Raw genomic sequence first — 23,652 nt, 5'->3', positions numbered from 1 at the left:
GATGGAGGATGGTATAGGGATACAGGAGGGTGAGCTGGCCAGGTATCTCTTGAAACCTCAGTTTCCCTGCCTGACCAATACACTAGAGTGTCCTAGCTGAGGGTTTAGTGAATCTCTCTTCACTGCTTCAGTGCCCCAGGCCGGGCCCCATTGCCCCTTGTGTTTCTGAGAGCCGTGTTTCTGACCATGATTACTTTCTCCATCACCACTCCTCCCTTGCCCTCAGAGCACTGGCCTTGGTGGGAGACTGAACAGGAGAGCCAGAATAAGAACGCAACATAGTAAGCCCCCACAGCCTTGATCAGGACAGACGCAGGTGAAAGCAAATCCTTTGGTGCGTTTGTGGCAGTTCTGAGGCCTCTGGCCTTTCAGATGTGTCAGCTGCTTTAAATTAGGCTGGAAACCAGCTAAAATGTGAGACCCACCCCCAGGGAGGCTGTGGTGTGCCTTTACTGTGTGTGTGCTCAAAGGCCAGAGAACCTAGTGCCTGTCCAGCCCCCCACTTCCTCACCTAGCCCCCTTCACCACCTGAGCCTCGGCTTCTCTCACTGCAGAAGGGGAATAGTATCCACTCCACTGGTCTGTTTTCAGGACTTCTCTCTGGATCCCAGAAGATCCTCCCCACATGAGCACTTAGTTCAGTGTTGCGACTATCATTAACATATCATAGTAATATCACTTAGGCAGTGCTTCATAAGTGGTAAGCAGAGTCCTGAACATTTTCTAAATATTAACTCATTTTGTTCTTATGATTATTCTACAGCATAGGTCACTATTACCCCCCACTTCAGATGAGGAAACTGAGGTATGGGGAGGTTAAATAATTGTCCATGATCAAACAGTAAAGAGTTGAGCTGGGATTCAAACTCGGTTCCAGAGACTATATTTTTATTTTATTTTAATTAATTAATTTAAAGTAGTCTCCATTGCCCAGTGTGGAGCCCAACGAGCCCAACTCAGGGCCTGAACTCAGGTTCTGAGATCAAGACCTGAGCTGAGACTAAGAGTCGGATGCTTAAGCATAACTGAGCACCCCCAGGGGTCCCTAGTGTCTATGTTTTGAATCCCTACACTGTGGAAGTTCCTAGGAATCGTTTTGTGCTTGGAGCCCAGCGGCCATGGGATAAACAAAAGGAGGATGAGCGGGGATGATCATATCTTCTCACAGTTCCAGCCAGCACCTGAGGGCCTGTTTCCATTCCTGAGCTGCCCTGATGGTCCTGGTGACCTGTGCTCATGAACAAGACTGGCCTTGGTTGGAGAGTGGACAGCTCCAATTCCGTGGCAGCCCCTGCGGGCTTCCCTGGTGCCTCCTGCAGCACAGTGGCCCGTCTCCAGCAAGTGGCCTACCACCTTTCTGGGTGTAGTCCCTGTTTACAGGCTAGGCTCCCTACCCACCTGTTCCTGGCATAGAATCCAAGCTGCTGAGGAGGGAGGGGCAAGCTGTGGGATTATAAAATTTTTTTCTGAGAAAACACGTGGTGGTGTTTTGCCAGACAGGAAATGTTTGATAGCCTAGAAATGTGTTTACCTCCACATCCCAGCCACCTGAACCATGTCTGATCCTTCCTGTTCCTTGTCTGTCCTACCTCTGCCCAGGCCCCCTGGCTGTTGGAAGATGTTCACAGTGGCAGTGTGCATGGCCTTTCTGGCTTGCCTGCAGGCTCAGGAGCTCCAGGGCCATGTCTCCATAATCCTGCTGGGAGCAACTGGGGACCTGGCCAAAAAATACTTATGGCAGGGACTGTTCCAGCTGTACCTGGATGAAGTGGGGAAGGGCTACAGTTTCAGCTTCCATGGGGCTGCTCTGACCTCCACCAAGCAGGGCCAAGAGTTAATCGCCAAGGTCCTGGAGTCCCTCTCCTGCCCTGAGGACATGGAGCCTGGGCGCTGTGCCGAACTCAAGGGCCAGTTCCAGCGGCTGAGCCAGTACCGCCACCTGAAAACAAATGAGGACTACATGGCCCTGAGCAAGGACATTGAGGCACAGCTCCAACATGAAGGCCTTCGGGAGGCTGGCAGGATTTTCTACTTTTCAGTGCCACCCTTCGCCTATGCGGATATTGCTCGTAGCATCAACAGCAGCTGCCGCCCAGGCCCGGGCGCCTGGCTGCGGGTTGTCCTGGAGAAACCCTTTGGCCATGACTACGTCTCTGCCCAGCAGCTGGCCACAGAGCTCGGGAGCTTTTTCCAAGAGGAGGAGATGTATCGGGTGGACCACTACCTGGGCAAGCAGGTGAGCTTCACCTGGGAGCTTGCCAGAGTTAGAGCCGGGTAGATAGGTAGACCCCATTGACAGAGCCACACTGCGATTTGTGGGATTAGGCCTGAAGCCATTGCGAAATCCGAGCTCCCATGGCTGTCCTGAAAGTGGGCAGGCAGTGAGAGGCTGCAGGAAAAGCAGATCAGCAAGGGCAGGACTGCGTGGCCTTTGTCCATGTTTCCAGTGGTTTGTTTCTCATTGCCCTGCATCCTCTATGCAGATGTGGGCCTGACTTCCAGGGGGTCGTGGTGTGGGAATTAGAATTAACTTATTCCACACTCAGTCTGCCTTTTTTCAGTATCTCTGTTTTTCTGAGTTCTGTTTTGAGCCAGAAGGCTGGTAACAAGGTCCTACAGTGAGGACAGAGCCTACATCCATGCTTCCCAGTCAGGTTCTGTGGCAGAGCATGAGGCTGAGCTCCTAGGCGATGCAGGCCGGCTGGCCACTTCACTCTGAGCATACCCTCCAAGCACCTCCAGAACATCCCTTCCTAGAAACCCCAGCAGAGAACACATAGTGAAGTATTCTTTGGTAGTGACCAGGCTGGAGAGCCCAGGGCCACGTGTGTGGGCATCTCATAGTCTTCCAGGACAGAGGCATTGCTTTCTAGCCAGTCTTATTTAGAGCTGCAACATTCCCAAAGAGTGGTTCTTGGACCAGTGTCTGACCTGGTGAGGTTTTCACTTGTTTCTGGGAAAATGAAAAAAGAGCACTTCCTAAAGGTTTTTTTGCTCCATTTTTGGTGTTAAAATATCTTTCTTTTATTAAAAGCTGATGGTAATAGTGGGTGCCTGGGTGGCTTAGTCAGTTAGGTGTCTGCCTTTGGCTCAGGTCATGATCCTGGAGTCTTGGGATCGAGTCCACATCAGGCTCCCTGCTCAGTGGGGAGTCTGCTTTGCCCTCTGCCCCTCCCCCTGCTTGTGATCTTTCTCTCGTGCTTTCTCTCTCTTTCTCTCAAATAAATAAAATCTTAAAAATAATAAAAGTTGATGATAATAGAAGATAAGTAATCTTAAATATTTTTCTCCTTGCAAAATAAAAAGCTGGTAATCCTGTGGAGGTCACTTAGTTTTTGGAGACTGTATAGAGCTGTGAAGTCCTAAAGCCCAGGGACTGTGGCTCCTGAGAGCATCTTCACTGAGCCAGGGGTAGAGACGTCAGGGCCCTCCCCTGGAGTCAGGATTATTTCATCCTGAGAATCAGCAGCATAACCGTCTCCTTCCCTGGCAGGCCGTGGCTCAGATCCTGCCTTTCCGAGACCAGAACCGCAAGGCTCTAGATGGCCTCTGGAACCGGCACCATGTGGAGCGGGTGGAGATCATCATGAAGGAGACAGTGGATGCAGAAGGTGCGTGAGTGGTCCTGTGCTACAACCTCCACCTGCTCTGGGCCTGGTAAGGCATCGGGCCCTGCAGGGCAGGAGGATCTGCCCAGCTTCTGCCTGCCTTGGTTGGTGCTTCTTGGGGAGGATTTTGCTGGCATGTGTCTCCCTCCAGGGCTGCTGCATGCCCAGTTCTGGACCATGCTAACCCCCAGGGTGCCCACAGGCAAAGCCCACATGGTCCTTGCTGCCCTTAGGGGACACAGACCTGGAAGCCAACCTGAGTTTTACATGGATGTTGTGGAGACCCTCAGAGCTGCACAGGGGCTCCTCAGACCTTGTACTATATAGGTGGCCCGGTCTGCCTAGATGCTTCTTCTCACCTGCTCGTTACTGCCTGTCCCTCCTGGTTGTTCATTCCCAGCTTGGCTGCCACTTTCTCAGGGGGCTTTGCTCGAGGGCCGTTCTCCATAGGGTCCACTCCCATCACACTGTCAGCCACCTGCCTCCCTTGTCTACCCTCCAGTCTTTTCTGGGTCTTTTCCGGGTCCAGTGTGCCACTCTCGGGGCTGTAGGCACCAGGCCCCTCCATTCTGGCTCCTGGCATACATGTCAGAAGTGCCAAATAAATACCAAGTGAATGAGCAGTGTGGACCTGGGAGTGTTGGGCCTGTCTTTGCTGGGTGACCTCAGCACGTCACTCCTATCATTTGTGAGGTGGCGTGCAGGGGATAGCACCTCCCGAGGCTTCTCAGAGCTCTGGCATTCTGGGATTTCTCCAGCTGTTTGGAGCATCAATGGTTATGTTCAAAGCATCCATTCTTACCTGAGACAGTACAAGCTAATTCTTCTTGTGTCAGCCACCCCCCCCCAAAAAAAAACACAATGGCCAAATGAGGTGGGTCCTATTATTAGCCTCTACCTACAGACCTAGTTTGGTGATGTGGCCAAGGTCACTGAGCAGGAAGTGGCAGGACTGGGTTCTTGGGGTGCAGTCTGGCTCTGGAACCCAGGCTCTGCACCACGGCATCCTGTTCATCCCGCTGGCTGCTCTGTGCAGCCTGCTCTGGAGTGCCCAGGGCCACTGTGCCCATCCTGCAGTGTGCCCCTGGGCAGATTGGGGGCCACAGACTCTTCGGGCCTGGTGGGGGTCCAGGAGGTCTTGTCTCCTTCCATTTGCCTTTTCCTCCTCTTCTTTCTCCTTCCCTTGGCTATTCTGTCCACCCTCCCTCCCTCCCTTCCTCTTCAAATGTATATCCGGGGCTGAAGGCCATGCAGAGGGTGTGAGGGGAGCTCAAGGCTGTGCAGAGTGTGTGAGGCACAGCCTCAGCCCCTGATACCTCGCAGGTCACTGGGGGAGAGGCTATATCTGTATAGACTCCAAAATGAATGATGCAGGCAGGCAGTGTGAGGGGCCCCGCGAGCCAGGCCTCTGAGGGCATGGCTGGCCTAGAGAGGAGCTGGGTTTCTCCAGCCGGGAGCCCATACCAGAGCAGAAGCCCTCTCCACACTCACTGAGCCTTCATGGGTCTCAAGAACCTCCCCCTCCCCCTCCATATTTCCCTCCTGTCCTCAGCAGGGGCTCAGGCTATGGGTTTGCTCCTTGTGCTGTGTCCCTGTGGGGGTGAGTGCTAGGCCTTGCTCCTGCTTCATCTGCAGAGAGATGCACCTCAGATCTGGCGCCGAGAGTGTGGGGGGTAGAGGATGGGAAGGTGCTGCTGTCACCCCTTCTGTAGGCTAGCACCAGTCTCTGCCTGGATTTGGCTCAGCCACCAGCAGGGCTGGGACACCAGGACTCCTCCCCCATTTTTAGTAAGTCCTTGCTGTGCCCACCCTGGGCTGGGGAAGAGCTGGCATCTGGAGTTAACCACTTGACACTGTTGTCCTGTGTTCCTTCCAGGCCTCCCACCCCATTTCCCTTTTGGTTTCTGATGTCATCTGTAGGGTTTCTTTTTGTGGGATCCCTTGGGAGCCAGGGGCTAGGCAAACTAAAAGTCTGCTTACCCCAGCAAAGGTACCTTTGGATATTGGAGAAAGGAAGGGAGAAGGCAAGATAGAAAGGTGGGCCGAGGCCCGGGCAGATCTATTTGCCAAGGCCTGGCCTGAGGCAGGGGAGTCTCAGGTTTGGATAGCAGTAGACAGCCGAGGTCAAGAAAGGAAGGCACAGTGGCTCTGCTTTGGAGGTTGCTATGTGGAACCAAAGCATGGGCCCAGCTTCCTGCAGAGTGTGGGTTTTGAGGGGAAAGTCTCATTGCTGCCATGCTCCAGAGCACACAGCTTTTTCACTCCTCTGGGCCCTGTGGCTTCAGCCTGGAGGCACAGAGACACAGAGCAGGCAGGCAGGCAGAGGACCCACTAGCCCCTGGGGGACTTATAACCAGTAAGTGTGTGGTCAGTGGGCTAGTTCAGCCACCTGTCCCTGTCAGAGATGGCCAGGGGGACTGAAGCTGTCCTGGGGGTTGGATCTCCTTGGTCGGCCTATTTGCCTGCTAGTTGCATACCTGGGCCCAGACCAGGGTTACAGGGGCTGAGTTCCTGCTACTGTGCTCATCCCTGTAGCAAGGAGGGCCTCTGGCAACAGTGAGTTATCCCTGTCTCCTGGGCCTTGGGAACCCAGAAGGACAAGCATTCTCTGCATGCTGAGAAAGTGGCCTGGTGTAGCTCTGGAGGCCCAAACACTGATCCTCACTGTCCCTCAGGGGGGCCCTTATGGATACTTGAGTCTAGGCTGGAGAGAAGGGACAGGAGCTGGGGACCCTGCAGCCACTCCGTGGCCAGTGAGCCCTGTGACCAGCTCATCAGGGCCTGGGCTGTGTCTCCTCCTGGGGTCGGGGATGGGAGGTGGGCAGGAGGAAGGACTGCCCTCCTACTAGAGGTCACAATGCCTTGCTGTGGTTCAGTGTGCTTCTCAGGAGGGTAGCCACGGTGAGATGGAGCATGGCCTGGAAGTTTCTGAGGTAGGCTTTAGAGCCCAGCAATCTGACTGTGAAGCTTCAGAAGGGCAAAGGGCGGTGGCTGTATCCCCCACCTGGCCAGGGCCCGCTTCAGATGTGCAGCCCCTCTGACTCTTGCACAGAGAAGCTCTGGAGCAGCCCAGTTCTGGCTGAGTGCCAGATCCCAAGCTGCTGCAGGCCCCAGGAGGGAGCTTTTGAGCAGCCGGGTGGTTGGGATGTCTCCCCTCACCTCCCAAACATCAGAGCTGCCTGCCCCCCTCTGCAGCCATGGGCTGTGTGAGCCGCTCTCCTTCCCTGCCGCAGCCTGGGGCCCAGAGGCATCTGCTGCAGTGTCACAACGGCCACTGCACAGCAGGAGGGAGAGAGCAGGAGTGGAGGAGGAAAAGAAGAGCCTTCCTCCCAAGTCCCAGGGCCCCCCGCTCCTCTCAGTTTCATCTGAGGCACCCCTCTCAGAGCCTCAGAAACCCCGGGGCCCAGGGGTCTCCTGAAGCTGCAGTACTGTGGGTTGGACCAGGAGTGACCGGGGCTGGGCCACTGAGCCACCGTGTGGGGATGACCCCGCCTGGCTCTCATCACGGCCCCTGAGGGGCCCCACGGAAAGGAGGGCTGCGTCATGAGTGGCCTGAGGGGCAGCCGTCCAGGCTGGACTGTCCTCTCTTCTAGGGGTGCAGCAGGAATGTGATCCAAGGTCTGCGGCACCTCAGAATCACGGTTTCTGACCACTGTGCCCGTGGCTGCAGTGTCTGTCTAGGCCCTTGGCACTTGGCCTTCCTGCCAGGATGTGCTCGTAGCGTCTCTGCGTCTCTTTGCTGCCCTACTTTCCCCTCTGGCTGGAAGGTGTTTTTTTTTTTTTTTTTTGGTAGGAAGAAAGGGAGACTCCCTGAGGATGGTGTAGCTCTCCCTGCCTGGGAGGGTCCCTGTTTGGACACTGGGGAAGGGGCATGGTGCATGCTGACCTCTGAGGGTCAGATTGGCCAGCTCATGCCTCTCTCCCAGAGACCAAGGCAGCCGGGGTCCTCCCAGGTGCGCACCAGCTGTCCTGCTGTCCAGCCTGCTGCGCTCCCCTCCTGCAGAGCTATCTGCAAGGTGAGCTGGGGCAGCCGCCAGGCCTCCTGACCAGAGAGCACGCTGGCCAGCCCGCCTGCAGACCTGCTCTCTCCTTGGCCCTCCCTGCTTTTTATTTTTAGTTCTCCCTGAAGGTATCGGTTGGGATCACAGCTAGCTTTCAGTGGTGGTGTTCTGAAATCTGTGTTTTCCCAGGAAAATCCAGATCTCCCACAGTGTGGAGGCGACGGGGAGGGGGTGCCCTCCTCAGCATGTCTCTGTGTAATGATGGTAACCACCCCTCCCCCCATTACCTCTCTCTCATGGTTGGTTTAAGGATTAGGTAAAATAACATACGTGGAAATACTTTACAAATAGAAATGCTGTTCTTCCAAGCTGTCAAGGAGAGGAAGCAACCGAGTTCTCTGGGGCTCCCCGTGACTTCTCTGTGACGTATACTGGGTGATGTACGGACCCTACTGGTCTGTAATACTCTTTCACGTCTGTTCTTCACCTAATACCATCTCTCTTTGTCTCATATATATAGCTGAATATGTATTTAAACTTGCACATATCGACAGTCTGTATAAAGTATAACCTCTATTTCTGCTCGATTTTGTTTCACAGAAAATGAATTGCCCTATTATGAGGCATTTTGGCTGTTCTCACTTTTTGCCATTTTAAATAGTACTTTGCAAGCTTTTAAAAAATTAAGATATAGGGATCCCTGGGTGGCGCAGCGGTTTGGCGCCTGCCTTTGGCCCAGGGCGCGATCCTGGAGACCTGAGATCAAATCCCATGTCGGGTTCCCGGTGCATGGAGCCTGCTTCTCCCTCTGCCTGTGTCTCTGCCTCCCTCTCTCTCTCTCTGTGTGTGACTATCATAAATAAATTTTTAAAAAAAATTTTAAAAATTAAGATATAATTCACATATCATAAAATTTACTCTTTTAAAGTATACAGTTTAATAGTTTTTAATAGATTCACAAAGTTGTTCAACCACTATCATTCTGGAACACTTATGAACACTTAAAAAATATTTTTCCTTTGAGTATGCTTCTGAAGTGGAATTATTAGGCCACATGGTAGAAATGACTTTATTACTCTTATTACGTCTCATTAGGCTGTTTTCTAGAACGTGTGCAATATGTGTTTGTACTTATTTTTCCTACAGCTTTGCTCACCTTGGGTGCTCTGTCCTTCCTGTCCTTGCCAGTCTGGTAGCTTTGTAGGGGTCCTTTTCTTTCTTTCTTTCTTTCTTTTTTTTAAGTAATCGCTACACCCAACTTGAAGCACAAACTCATAATCCCGAGGTAAGAGTCACAAGCTCTACCGGCAGAGCCAGCCAGGTGCCCCATGGAGGTCTTCTCCAAGCACGTGGGACACAGCTTCTCCTGCCTTCCATGGGATACTACCCCATGAAAGTTTGAGGGGCAGCACAGCCAAAGGGCAGAGCAGTGGGTCTCCCATGCTGGTGATCTTTTTTTTTTTTTTTTTTTTTTTTTTAATTTATGATAGTCACACAGAGGGTTGGGGGGCAGAGACACAGGCAGAAGGAGAAGCAGGCTCCATGCACCGGGAGCCCGAGGTGGGATTCGATCCCGGGTCTCCAGGATCGCGCCCTGGGCCAAAGGCAGGCGCTAAACCGCTGCACCACCCAGGGATCCCCATGCTGGTGATCTTATGGTCTTGGGTTAGTCTTGAACTTGAACTGTTTAGAAGCCAGGTTTATGGGGGTCTTGCTTCCAGTTGTCCAACCTGGTGGAGTTTTTTTCTGCCCTTGTTAATACATCAGTGGGTTTCTAACCCTCAACTTTCAATGTAGGAAAAGATGTCAGGGGTTAATGTTAGATCATTTTCAGGAAAAATCAGCCCATGATGACTAGGGAAAAAATGGAGTGGTTGGCATCCTTGGGAGAGCCCATCCCCTGACATGACTTCCCATCCTGTGCTTCACTGTGTGGCCTCTCCCTGAGAGGTGAAAAGGCAGAGCTAACCAAGGAGGGATGGAAGGCCACAAGTCTCCTGGCTGTGCTAAACACAGGCACCCCCTGAAGCTTGAAATTAAGGAATAAAGGAAGCTCTCTTTTACACAGCGGGTAGTAAATCTGTGAAGTGCATTCTCCCCGTGGAGTGTAAGAGGATAAAAATAGGAAGAGGGCTACTTAGGGATTTGCTAAACTAATGAATAGTAAACAGATAACAGGGCTTTTGAGGACTCTGCTGTGTTCTCTTCATCAAAAATTCATCTGTTCTCAAAGCTTTAACTATCCTGTTTATACCCTTAAATCTGTAATTCACTAATTCCAGGACACACCTTTTTTTTTTTTTTTTTTAATTTTACATTTGAACATCTCAGAAATTGTATGTACTGTTGATGGGGTGCCGTGGTTGACATAGTCCATGGTCTGGCTGTTTCTTAGTGGTTGTAAACCAGTGATGCTTTCACCATGATTGGCATTTTGGATTTGATGAAATCCAGTATATCTCTGACTTCTGTTGCCTCTCCAAGCTCTAGTCTTCTATCTCTGACTGGCCTTCTAGAGATGTTCACAGGATGTCACCACTTCAGACTCAGCAGATTTAGAACTTAAACTGTCATTGAAACACGAGCTACATTTTCTGCCTTCTTTATTTCCAGATGGTGACTGCCCTCTGTGCTGCCGGGCCAGTAGCCCCTCTTTTTCAGCTCCTGTAAAAATACAAATCCTAGGCAGGACCTGCCAGTGCTTCCTGTGTGCCAGGCACTGTTCCAAGCCCCATAGATAGATGTGTTAACTCATTAACGTCCACAGCAGCCCTGCAAGGGAGGGACGCCACTGTCCTCTTCTTTGTGTGAGGGAGAGCTGCTCACGTGGGGTTGCAGAGCTGAAAGGTGGCAGAGCAGGTACTTGAATCCCTACATCTGGCTCCAGAGACCATACTCCAGGTCATGACTCCTGTGGCCTCTCAGGTCTAGCCAGGCACCACACAGCTTTTACTCCTCCCACACAGCTTTTACTCCTCCCCAACCAATGTCTTTGCATTTGCTGTGACCCTTGTTACTTCCCTCATTTGCCCCGAGTGCTGCCTTGCTGCTACACCACCACCAGCCCGCTCTCCATAAACTTGTCTCGCAGGTAGATGGGAGATAGCCCCACTGTCCCACGGCACCCCTATGTGATTCCACTTCTGCTCTGATACTTGCTAGAAAAAGTCTTATTAGAGATTCAATTCGCATTTCAGACAATTTCCCCATGTACAGCATTTAATCCAGGAGATTTTAGTGTATTCACAGTCATGCACCCACCACCACAGCCAGTTTTAGAAAGTTTTCATCACCCCCAAGAGAAACCCTGTACCCTCCATCCTCATCCATGTTCCCTCCCAGCCCCATGCAGCAGACGACCTGATTTCTCTGTGGACCTGCCTGTTCCTGACACTTCATCTAAACGACATCACACAGTGGTGGCCTTTTGTGTTTAGCTTCTGTCACAGTGGCATGGTTTCGGGGTGCATCCATGCTGCGGCATGTACCAGTGTTTCTTTTCTTATTGTGAATAATATTCTGTTGTATGGACAGACCATACTTTATCCCTCCATTCATCAGTTGATAGGCATTTGGGTTGTTTCTGCTCTTTGGCCATCGTGAATAATGCTGCCGTGGAGGTTCACGTACCAGCATCTGTGTGGACTATGTGTTCATTGCTCATGGGTGTGCACATAGGAGTGAAATGGCTGGATCATACGGTAGTTCTGTTTAACCAGTGAAGGTGAAAAACTTATACTAGCCCCTTGACTTCTCAGCCGAGTTTCCAAGGCCCTTTACAACCGTTCTTGATTTCTGCTATTCTGAATCACAGACTGGCTGCTTCTGCTAGACCAGGCTTACCATCACCAGGCAAACTGTGTTGGGGCCCTTGACCTTTGACCTAGATCCATCCTTCCAGAGCCAAGCTCCACTAGCTTCTCACTCCAAGTCACTGGTGCTCATGCCATTGTATGGTTGTTTAAATGGGAGTGGTGGAAGTTAAAAGGGATGGTAAGAATTGCAGGCTCTGGGTTCAAATTCATATTTACCCCTTTGTGAGCTGTGTGGCCCTATTTCTAACTTCTCTGAACCTCAGTTTCCTTGTATTTTTAAAATTAAAATTTGTATTTTTTAAAAGATTTTATTTATTCATAGAGACACACAGAGAGAGAGAGAGAGAGAGAGAGAGGCAGAGATACAGACAGAGGAAGAGGCAGGCTCCGTGCAGGGAGCCTGATGTGGGACTTGATCCCGGGTCTCCAGGATCAGGCCCCGAGCTGAAGGTGGCGCTAAACCGCTGAGCCACCCAGGGATCACCAAAATTTGTATTTTCAAAGTAAGATCTCCTTATAGATTGTTACCATGAGGAATAAATAGACTGGTAGATGCTGTTACTATAATTATTGTCTTTTCTTGATGCCTTCTCAACCATACTCTAAGAACCTTGAAGACCAGAACTCTGTGGGGCTAGGGGAGCTCAGGCATTGTTTCCATGGAGCGGGGACAGGGGTGCTTTTGGCATTTTGGCTGGCCCCGCTGAGCTGATTGTCCAGCTCTTCGAGGGTTTAGCATGACTGGCCAGAGCTGTACCCTAATTTCTGGCTGAGAATAAGAGAGTCAGACTCCCACTACTGAGCACAAAGGTGCCTTCCTGCAAGCGGGCTCCTGGCTCCACTTCTTGCCCCACAAGCCGGGTGCTCCCAGGCCTGGCATCTTGGGCTGAATTCAGGGGACATTCTGCCAGTCGTGGCTGGTCCTGCTCGCCATCCAGCTGGCGTGACCGAGCACCGCAGGCCTGGTTGGGGCAGGTGGTTCGGACTGGTGCCGGGGACCCTGCGTGGCCCCTGGAAGGGAGCATGTGAGGCTAAGCAGGTCTAAACTAGGGACCACTTGTTTTTGCTTGTTTGAATTAAATATTGACTAGATAAAAAAGAATTCTTACTAAATGTGTATAGGATGTGAAGAAGTGTGATATAACAAACACCAGTGTACCCAGCAAGCATTGTTTAAAAAGAGCTTCTTAAAAAAAAATAAAAAAATAAAAAAATAAAAAGAGCTCTTTGTGTCCTTCCCCAAATTCTGTCCCATTTCCTCTCCTTTACTATTCCAGATTTTGGTTCAGTTACTCCCTTGCTGCTCTTAATTGTTTCTGTGTAGGTCTGATTCCCAAGACAATATGTTGTTTAGTTTTGAAGAGGAGACATACTGCGTGTGCATGCATGTGCCTGTGTGTGTGTCTGAGTGAGAGAGTGTGGGTCTTTTTGTCTCTCTATCCTGCATACAGGATAATCTCTTCAGTTGTGTCTTCTGTTGGCTGACTCTTTTCTACTGTTTCTAATTCATAAAACCCATTCATTGCATTTCTAATTTCCAGTTGTGTTTTTCATTTATTGGAGTTCTATGTATACAGTTCATCTTATATCCTATTTTCAAAATTAATTTTTATGTTATCAAAGCAAGCATGTTTTTCTCTCGACATTGTGTTTCTGTGAGCATGGATGTTCATGTTCTCTGCTGTCCAGGGTCCCATGGTATGGTCATGGGGCTGTGGCAGGCACAGGGCACACAGCAGTGGGCAGACAGGTGAGCTCCTACTCACCTGCTCCAGATTCAGGTGTGGCAGGGAGAGGGACGAGCGGGCACTGAGTCATTCACCTGGGCTTGCAGAAGACAGGGCCCCCAAGGAGTGCAGGCCAAGGGGTCAGTGAAACCCTCTAGAAGCAGGGACCTGCAGGACAGGTAGATGTTAGTGGGTGAAGACCCAATCCCAAGTTCCAGCTCACTCACATGAAGCCTTTGACAGATGATTGCTCCTCCTGTCATGATGTCAGGCCTTTTCTATAAGGCTCTGGATTGGCTGGGTGTCGGCAGGTGGGTGGAGTATGAACTATGCCCTGTGAGGTGTTGTGCATTTGAAGCCCAGGCTGTGAGACTGTGGGCTTGTATGTATTTGAGTCGCTGATCATCAGACCTCGCCCTGAGTTCTAGAGGGTGTGGTGTAGTGTTGCATGTGCTGGCCCTAGACATTCAGTGCTTCCATCTGGTGTGCAGCAGGGGTAATGGTGGTGGCTGCCGTGCAGGACCCCGTGTGTGTGTGAGCGGAAGGGGTACAGTGAGCACCTAGCTGCTGTGGCGGGGCTCTCTGCTCAATGTCTTCTGTGCTACTCTCCTCTACCCTTGCAGGACCCTGCCCTCCTGCCAAGCTGGTGTCTGCATCTGGGGGTCTTACACTTAAACACACACAAAACGGACCTCATGATTTCCCCTCCATCAAACTGCTCCTCTCCCAGTGGGGCCTTCCCATTGCCCATTCTTTGCTTAGGCCTCAGTTCTAGAAGTTACCTTTGGCCCCCACCTTGGGCTTAGGCTTGCCACCAGTGTGCAGCAAGCCCAGTCACTTCTGATCCTGTAACAAATCATCCACTCCCTCTGGCTTTTCTGCTGCCACGTCAACTCCAGCCTGGTTGCCACTCTGCTGAGCAACTGTGTGGCCTCTGCCGTGGGCTTGTTGTTTCTGCATCCATTCTCCCCACAGTGGTCTGGAATCTGTTCTGAATGCGCACCAGATCTCGTCTTTCCCTGCCTCAGATTCTCCGCTGGCTTCCTCTGAAGGTAGAAGCTGGTACTGCTGGTACCGCCAGCCCTGCTCACCTTCCTGTAGACCATCACAGCCGAGCTCTTTCCTGCCTCGGGGTGTGTGCATCTGAAGGCTCCTTTATCATCTTTCCCTGTTTTTTTGCAGCTCACTCTGGAGTCCTCAGGCCCTCTTCTCACTCTGTCTGTAATTTCTTTTTTATTTTTTTAAGTCAGCTCTGCATCCAGCATAGAGCCCAATGCAGGGCTTGGACCCATGACCCTGAGATTAAGACTTGAGTTGATACCAAGAGTCAGACACCCAAATGACTGAGGCAGCCAGGTGCCCCTGTAATTTCTTTGCTGACTTACTTTGTTTTCTCTCCCTCTCACTGAAAGCCAAGGGCAGGGCCCTCGCACCTGCACACTGCCCGGTTCAGCTGTGCCCTTAGTAATGGGCTGGTGGTTATTACCCCATTTAATGGCAGGGTGCGAAAACAGACCCAGAAGTCAGGGAATGCCTAGAATCACACAGTACTAAGTGGCAGTGGGACCCTAGAGCCCAGGCCCTCACCATAATGCCACCTCCTTCTCTGGCACCACACCCACCCACCAATTCCTGAGGAGAGCAGGAGTCTGGCCACCCATCTGCAAATAAATGCCCTCTGGCCTTTGCTGGGACAAGACCCTTCCCCACGCAGATTCTTAGGAAGGGCCAAGGAGTTTGACAGCTTCACTTAAAATGCTCAGGCACTCTCCTTCCTTCTTTTGTTGAGGTTTGCTCTGGGGTGTCTGGGTGGCTCAGATGATTAAGTGTCTGCCTTCAGCTCAGGTCATGATCCCAGGATCCTGGGATGGAACCCCATCTGCATCAGGCTCCCCGCTCAGCAGGGAGTCTGCTTCTCCCTCTGACCCTCCCCCCTTCATGCTTTCTCTCGCTCTCTCTTTCAAATCAATAAATTAAAAAACAAAACAAAACAAAAAAAAACTTTGGGATCCCTTTAGCGCCTGCCTTTGGCCCGGGGCGTGATCCTGGGGTCCTGGGATGGAGTCCTGCGTTGAGCTCCTTGCATGGAGCCTGCTTCTCCCTCTGCCTATGTTTCTGTGTCTCTCATGAATAAATAAATAAAATCTTAAAAAAAAAAACTTCATATATTAAAAAAAAATGGTTTGCTCTGACATAAGTCATTTTTATAAGCTCTCTGAGGGATGAGGACTCCAGCTGCAGGGTGGGCGGGCAGGGCAGGGGTGCAGGGCGGGGGTCCAGGTGTTTCTCGGGGAAGTTGGGCATGTTGCCAGTCTTTGACAGCCTCTGCCTCCCCTCCTCCTCCCGCGCAGGCCGCACCAGCTTCTATGAGGAGTATGGTGTCATCCGAGATGTGCTCCAGAACCACCTGACAGAGGTCCTCACCCTCGTGGCTATGGAGCTACCCTACAACATCAGCAGCTCCAAGGCTGTGCTGCAGCACAAGCTGCAGGCCTTCCAGGCTCTGCGGGGCCTGCAGAAGGGCAGTGCTGTCCTGGGCCAGTACCAGGCGTACAGCAGGCAGGTGCGCAGAGAGCAGCAAAAGCCAGACAGCTTCTACAGCCTGACGCCAACCTTCGCAGGTGGGCTCTGGGGCCACAGCCTTCCAAGGCCAGACACCCTTTGGTTTGGGTTGGAAGAGACCTCAGGAGGGATATTCACGGGGGTGCTCATCACCAAGGAGGAAAGTCCTTTGCCTCTCTGGCCTTCCACCGTCTTTCAGCAGTAGGTCACCTTTTGGGTCGTTCTTGGTAAAGGACACCCCAGTGATGGTCTCAGTTCAGTCCACATCCACACACACTTCCAGAGCTCTCTGAGCCGGGTTCAGACCTGGCTCCCGCTTATATCCAGCCCCCCAGTGAGGTTATCCACCTGTCTGGCCACAGCCCACAGCATTGCCAGGAGGCAGTCACCCTGCTGCTCAGACAAATGTCCTCTCGAGCCATCCTATGGACACTTCCCTAGGCCCAGAGCGTTCCTGGAAAGGGCTGACTCCCTAAGGCTGCAGATAATAAACTCTACTACAAAAGCAGTGACTGTTTATGGGGCACTTCCGACATGCCAGGCACTTGATATACGCTACCTTATATAATCCTCAGGTGCACAGATCCGTGATGCAGCCATGATTGCTACCCCCATCCAGAGGTCAGGAAACCAGAGGCTCAGTGAAGTTCAGAAACTTGCCCAAGGTTAGGCACAGATAGTACATGGAAAAACCAGGCTTGGAACCCAAATCAGGTGTGCCCTCAGCCACTGGCTTCCACCACTTTGGTGCCTGCCCCCCTCTCACTGCAGCCCCCGTAGGTGCACCCCACCCTGCTGTTGGCTCAGAACCCCAGCCCACCTCTTCTCTGCTGTCTGGCCTTGCCTCATGCGCATCTGGGTTCTCAAGGATCCTCCTCCCCCCACCAAGAGTCAGAAATGCCTCCACCATAAGACTTCAGTTTTCTTTGCTTGGGGCTGGGGGAGGCCAGGACTCTTAAGGTGCCTCACAGAGGTGGGCATCTGAGGTGGCCTAGAGGCTAGATTTTGAGGACTGGCTTGGGGGAGAAGATGCTAGAAAGGATGAGCATAGCATCCAGGGGTGCTCCATTCAGAGAGGAGAAAGGTTGGTGGGGTGGTAAAGAAGGGAAGGCAGGTGCACTGGAAGTCCTGGGTTCTCTGTGCCTGAATGTCACCTCCACTGTCCCCTGTCATCTCAGGCATCCTTGTTCACGTGGACAACCTTCGCTGGGAGGGCGTCCCTTTCATCTTGATGTCTGGCAAAGCCTTGGATGAGAGAGTGGGCTACATTCGGATCTTGTTTAGGAACCAGGCTTACTGTGCCCAGAACGAGAAGCGCTGGGTGGTGGACCAGAGCCAGTGCCTGCCTCGACAGATCATCTTCTACATTGGACATGGTGAGCTGGGCAGCCCTGCCGTGCTGGTCAGTCGGAACCTGTTCAGACCCTCCCTGCCCTCCAAGAGCTGGAAGGAAGTGGAGGGCCGACCCGGGCTCCACCTTTTCGGCCGCCCTATCTCTGATTACTATGCCTACAGCCCCGTGAGGGAGCAGGATGCCTATTCTGTCCTCATATCTCATATCTTCCATGGCCGAAAGGACTCCTTCATCACCACGGAGAACTTGCTGGCCTCCTGGGTCTTCTGGACGCCCTTGCTGGACAGCCTGGCCCACGAGGTCCCACGCCTCTACCCAGGAGGAGCTGAGAATGGGTTCCTGTTGGACTTTGAGTTCAGTGGCACCCAGCTGCGCTTTTGCCAGCAGCAGCTGGAGCAGCTGGTGCCTGGGCCAGGTTCTGCTCCAATGCCCAGTAACTTCCAGGTTCTTACGGCCAAGTACCGGGAAAGCCCCCTGATCTCGGCCTGGCCTGAGGAGCTGATCTCTAAGCTGGCCGATGACATCGAGGCCACAGCTGTGCGGGCCGTACGGCGGTTTGGCGAGTTCCATCTGGCACTCTCTGGTGGCTCAAGCCCTGTGCCCCTGTTGGAGCAGCTGGCCACTGGGCACTTTGGCTTCCCCTGGGCCCAGACGCATCTGTGGCTGGTGGATGAGCGCTGTGTCCCACTTTGGGATCCTGAGTCAAACTTCCAGGGCCTGCAGGCTCACCTGCTGCGGTACATCAGGGTCCCCTACTACAATATCCACCCCATGCCTGTGCATCTGCACCAGCGGCTCTGTGCTGAGGAGGACCAGGGGGCCCAGATGTATGCCAGCGAGATCTCAGCCCTGGTGACCAACAGCAGCTTTGACCTGGTGCTGCTGGGCATGGGCACGGACGGGCACACAGCCTCCCTCTTCCCACAGTCCCCTGCTGGCCTGGATGGCACACAGCCAGTAGTGCTGACCAGGAGCCCCTACAAGCCACACCAGCGCATGAGCCTTAGCCTGCCCCTCATCAACCGTGCCAGGAAGGTGGCAGTCCTGGTCATGGGCAGAGTGAAGCGTGAGATCACGATGCTGGTGAGCCGCGCAGGCCATGAGCCCAAGAAGTGGCCCATTTCAGGTGTCCTGCCTAGTTCTGGCCAGCTGGTTTGGTATATGGACTATGAGGCATTTCTGGGGTGATGGTGCCTTTGGCCTTTGCTCACTCCCATGCTTGCTTTCCCCTGTACTGCCCCCTTCCTCTTCATCCCACCACCTGCCCCGGCTCTCTGGAACCCGATGCCTCAGGGTTAAGCCCCAGAGAGGAAAGGATGAGGCCTTATCCCAATCCCTTTGACAGTCTGTATCTAGTTGTGGTGGGTAGGCACAGACATAAGAAGTGGAGTCTCTGCTCTTGAGAACTTCCAGTCCAAGTTAGGAGAGAAGTAGCCCCCTTAAGAACATAGCTGTAGCAGTTACGCATTAATACCAGCCAGCACAAATAGAACACTGTGAAAGCTCCCAACTTCAATAGCAATACGATGGCTAGGGTTAATTAGAGAAGGCTTCCTGGAAGGGGTGATCCTTGAACAGGCCCCTGTGCAAAAGAAAAATATGGATGATAGAAGGGAGCACAGGTGTTCATCAGGCCAGAGCCCATGCAAAGCAGGGTGCTAGAAACTGTTCAGAGACCTTGAGTTGGCTGAGTCCCTATTTCTCCCATCTATTCCCTTCTTTCTGAGACTTTGACATTTAGTCTACTGTCCTGGCCTCTTTGTGGCTGCCTCCTGCTCTGTCCCTGTGCTGACTCTCAGACAGATGAAGGATGGTAGTAGTAACACAGCAACAGATAACTAGGAAGTTAAAAGGTCCCAGAAATCTCACAACTGGTATTTGGAGCTTCCTTTCTCAGTAGATGAACAGCTCTGCGCGGGGGAGGCCCCTCCCCACTCCCCCTTCTCTAGCCAACCCCCTCGTGATACGCAGTGGGCATAGACGATTCGGCCATTCCAGGGGTCCCTCAATCAAGAGGGTCCTTTGCACCTCAGGGGACTTCCGGTGGGTGTATACTCTCAGTATACCCTCTCACTTTACCAGGAAATTCGGTTAAGTCTTTCTGTGATGGGACACATCATTTGTGGGGAGAGATGTGATGTCAGTGGTCCAGACCATCCAGGTGCTCTGATCTGCCCAGACAGGAGCCAGGCCTCCTCCACAGGCCAGGCGGCTCCTAGGCCACACTGGCTGCCCACCAGCTTCTCAGGAATGTGGCCAGTTTGCAGCCTTCGGGGGACAAGTGGCAGTCTACCTTCCTCGCTACCCCTCGGGGACACGGAGCCTGCCTACTTGCTATCTGCTGGCCCCTCCTGCCACCTCTCATGTCACTGCCAACACTGCTGACCACCTAGGGAACAAATAGATAGCTTCTGTTTGGAGCAGGTTGGGTCCTCTGTTCTTGATTAGCGCTGGGCCAGTACTAGTGTGTGGAGGGTCCCTCTGAAAATCTTTTTAAAAATATTCTCACTAATTATTATTTCAACTTCCCACATCATGCTCCCCAGACATTACCGTAAAGGAATAAGACCAATCATTCTGTGTGACTGCTCTCTTGTTGTAAAGTCACACTTTGTGTCAGGTGTTGGTGTCACCCCGAGGGCTTTCGTGAGAAGGAGCATCGCAAAGTGTATTTCTCTGCTTTTGATTGTTTACACTTTCTTCAAGGCAATGGATTTCAAAGAATTCTGGCTTTCATTTGAGATGCGTGCATGTGAATTGGGTGCCCGAGTGGGGGTTCTCTATGTGAAAGGCACTGGTGTTAAAAGTCCCTGGCCTCTTATGACCCGTCTGGACAGGACATCTCCTTACACCAAGAGAGCTAACCTCAGAAAAGTGGAACCTCACTGCCGGGTCTGGATGTCTGTCTCTCTCTTTCTCACTGGGGGTCCGCATTTTAGGGTTTTTTGGTTTGTTTTTTTGTTTTTGTTTTTGCATCTGGTGGGCCGTGCTCCTGAGGGGACGCAGGTGGTTGCAGGCCGGGTGGTGCCACCTGTGGCCGCGTGGGGGCGCTCTTGCACCGCCCCGGCCCTCCCGGCGTGGCCGGCAGAGGAGCCTTCATCTGGGGAGTGAAGAGGACCAGGCCTGGGGCTTCACACCCTGCTTGCCCTGCTCACTTGGTCTCATCTACCCTCTCAGCCAACCCTGAGGAAAGGGGTGCAGTCTTTTTTCTGGATGACTTTGAACCTGAACCTGAACCTGTCTGTTGACAGCAGGCCTGGGTGCCAGCCCTGTCCTGCCCCCTCCTTCCCAGGGGGCTCTTGTTGCTCAAAGGGGCGCTTCCGAGGTGGTCGCAAGCCTGCATGCCCTTGGGGTCCTGGAAGAGGCCCAGGGCCCCTCCACAGCAAATGAGCATCTCTAGAGCAAGCACGGTACTATTTGTTGTGTGGAATGAACTAGGGACTTTCCAGGCTGTTGTAAACTAGATTGTGGTTCTGATCTGGGAGCAGTTTCCTGCTAAGCAAGTGAAAAAATGGTGCCTTGTTGACCTTCCTGCTGCTTGTTTCTCTGCAGACAGTGCTTTATTCCCGCTCTTGGGCCTCCAGGTACGAAGAATCAAAGCTCGCTGCCAGCGAACTGATGGTTCAGGATGCCCCTCTGGGGCGTCCTCCCCCAAGTACAGGCTTCTGGCCCCAGGCCCAGAGCTTACTCCTGCTCTGCCTTGCTCCCTCCTTCCCCGTTTATACAGAGCTGAGGGCAGTGTGACAGAGGAGGGAAGAAGCTTCCACCAGACCTTAAGGGGCGGTTTCCCACAATTTAGTTTTCAGGAACAAAAAAAAAATTTTTTTTTCCAACAAAAATACACGCAGCCTCACATAAGCAGACTCAGCATCAGTTGTATCAAGTTAGGCTTTTATCCTGAGCAGACAGGACCCTGCAGAACTTACTCCACTTGTAGAGAAGCTGCCTGGCAGCATGTTCTCAAATGAACCAGGCACAGGAAAGACTGGTAATGCCCGTGATGGCCTGCCAGCACCATCTGCAGCTGCCCGCCCCTCGAAAGGTAGACCCCAGGGGGGCAAGGGCCTGAAGAGGGCTGCTGCCCACCCCCCACCCCCGTGTCACCAGACCTGTGTCAGGCCGTCCCCTGCTGTCAGCATCCTGACCTGAAGCCCTTGTTGCTTGCACCCCTCCTATACCTCCCACCACTGCTCTGCTGGGCCCATGGGCCACAGTCTGCAGCCCATGCTGGTGGCACCTGGGGGGCTGCTCGCTTTGTTCAGGTGACCTCCCCTCGAGGAAGAGGGAACTTCCGCCAGCCTAACCAGCATCTGGCAGCCGATGGGAACCTGAGGGGGTGTCTAGGCAGATAAACGGGGAAAATGGGCTCAGTTGGTTCTCCCAGTTCTCAGAGGCTCTGGGCATTTGAATTCTAGCAACGGGTGTCGCCTGGTTGCAAGCGTGGATTGGTTCCCGCGTGGGTCCTGCCTGCCTTCTCTTCCCTCGGCTCACCGGCAGGTCACCCAAGCCACAGGCTCTGCGGCCCAGCGTTCATCTTGTGTTTCTGGCTATGGGGTGCCCTGTGCCCCACACTGCAGTCTCAGTACGAAGCCACAGTCCCTGGGTGCCCTATCAGCACTAGAGCAGATCACTGCCCCCGTTCAGAGCAGCCTTCGCTCCACACAGGTCTCCACCAGGTGGAGCAAGTGGGAACCCAGGCCAGCATGTTTTCTGGGGATGCACAGGAGCAGATGTCTTCCCTAGAGGCGATGCTCTGGCCTCCCTCCCCTCCCCCCTGCCCAGCCAACAGCTCTGGGTGGTCTTTGAGCACGACTTCCACAGCTCATCACTAAATGAGGTACAAGTTCATTAGCACTGTCACCAGCATGAGACAGAAGTGGCAGGATTTGAGGCCTTTCTGAAATTATAGCACACCAGGGAACCTACCTCCCCAGCCAGCTTCTGGTCGCTTCTGTTTGCAAAGCAGATCCCTGGGGTTGCATTTGTGTGTGACCTGAAGGTGAGATAGGGCGTAGGTCTAGGTGAATTATGCTTCCACTTGTTTGTTGATTCCCAAGGATGGTCTTTGTCTAAGCCTCTTGCCCTGCTCTCAGGTGCTTTACAGTGCGTCTCTGCATCTCTTCTGTCCCTCGGGTGTAGGGCCAGGTAAACATGTTTGCATTTGCTCAGAGCCCAGTGGAGCATATTGGCTAGTCGTTTGCTTTGAAAGTGGAAGTGCAAACAGACACTACATAAATTTGTCAGTTTGGGTCTTTAGCCTTACCGCTACGGAAGTCTAGGAAGGTCAGTTAGAACATGTCACAAGATACATAACTGGGAAAGGAAAGGACCCTGGGTTAGCTCCAGACCAGGGCCCAGGGTGCATCCAGCTGTCTGAGGTGTGACCTGTGCAGTCTGCTCCTCCAGGCCCCACAACCAGCAGGGCCTCCACTGGGCCCGAGGGTGGTGCTGCCCCGGCCTGAGTGCAGAGCCTTCAGCCGGAAGGCCGTGCTGGTCCGGTGCCGGCAGGAGACCTAGACAGGGGTGTGGCGGTGTGGGGGCGGCCAGTGTGGAAACCAGGGTCTGTTATAATCAGGGCCGTGTCCGGGCCTTCTCTGTCCCATGCTGGGACACTCCATCCTGGGCTGCTAGCGAGCAGAGAGACAGGGAAGCTCCTTTCTCAGAGAGACCATGTCCCTTATGTGGCCGGGCGACAGTAGGCATGAAAACTGCTCTCTGCCAGGCAGCAGGAATGTGCCTTGTTTTCTCACGCAGAGAAACTGCCCCTGGTTTTTATGGAAGTGGTGAACACTCAAGGATGTCTCAGACCATGAGACACATTCAGAATGGAGTTTTTAAAAAGACTTTTTGTATGTCAAATGTAACATTTATTTTTTAAACAATAAAATTGTTTTGCCACAGTCCATGCTCTCCTTCTTCCTCTGGGAGACAGGGTGTGTGGGTTTCGGACCTGGCCATTGTGCTCTGCGTGCTCTTGGAGGTGGGGGGTGAGTCAGGTCTGGGAGGGAAGACCTCCTGACGTCCTCACTGCAGGTGCAGGTGTGTGGGGGCAAGCCAGCTGCATCCCATTGGTACGAGGCCCACAGGCCTCCTGGGAGAGACCGCAGTGGGCCAGGTGACTGGACTTCATGGGTCTCTAAGCCATTCGCCCAGCATTTCTGGCAGCCTACCAGCTGGGGAAAACCTTGCCCAGAGGGGGTATATTGTGGTGTCTGAGAAGGTGACACCAGGAGGGAGCTCCTCTGAAAGCTGCAGGGCTTGATGGCCATAGTTGGTCATTTTTGTGTCCTCTGGTCGGTTTTCACCTCCAACCTGTGTCATGTTCCCAGGAACCTAAAGATTTGGGGGAGGGGTCAGATAAAGTGTCAGAACCATGGGGGGTGGGGGTATGGGAGCCAGAGATTCACTGGCTGCGGGCCCCAAGGAGGTGTGGTGACCTCACGAGGCAGTGACAAGAGCCACAGGTTCATCCAGAGAATGATGTCCCCAGGGACCAGAGAGTCCTTGGCTCTGCTGCATCCCAGGAAGTGTGCCGAGAATGTGCTTCTGGGGAGGTGGCCCAGAGCTGGGGGAGAGACGGTGTTG

General features: G+C 52.9%; 1 protein-coding gene across 12 annotated transcripts in view; it reads left to right on the top strand.

Annotated features, from left to right (window-relative positions):
- H6PD (hexose-6-phosphate dehydrogenase/glucose 1-dehydrogenase) overlaps window positions 1-22,967 on the top strand; it is a 29,308-nt gene extending 6,341 nt beyond the window's left edge. For all 12 annotated transcript variants that reach the window (XM_077891310.1, XM_077891312.1, XM_077891316.1 and 9 more), the window contains 4 exons: window positions 1,600-2,236; window positions 3,494-3,611; window positions 15,503-15,772; window positions 16,892-22,967. In XM_077891310.1, coding sequence (XP_077747436.1) covers window positions 1,600-2,236; window positions 3,494-3,611; window positions 15,503-15,772; window positions 16,892-18,255 — 2,389 coding nt within the window. In that variant the 3' untranslated portion in view covers window positions 18,256-22,967. The remainder of the gene's footprint in view (window positions 1-1,599; window positions 2,237-3,493; window positions 3,612-15,502; window positions 15,773-16,891) is intronic.
- Window positions 22,968-23,652: the final 685 nt, after the last annotated feature.

The sequence above is a fragment of the Canis aureus genome, chromosome 3 (genome assembly GCF_053574225.1).
Source record: "Canis aureus isolate CA01 chromosome 3, VMU_Caureus_v.1.0, whole genome shotgun sequence".
In the NCBI taxonomy this organism is placed as follows: Eukaryota; Metazoa; Chordata; class Mammalia; order Carnivora; family Canidae; genus Canis; species Canis aureus.
Note: the sequence above shows the minus strand (reverse complement) of the source record. Positions and strands in the feature narration are given on the sequence as shown.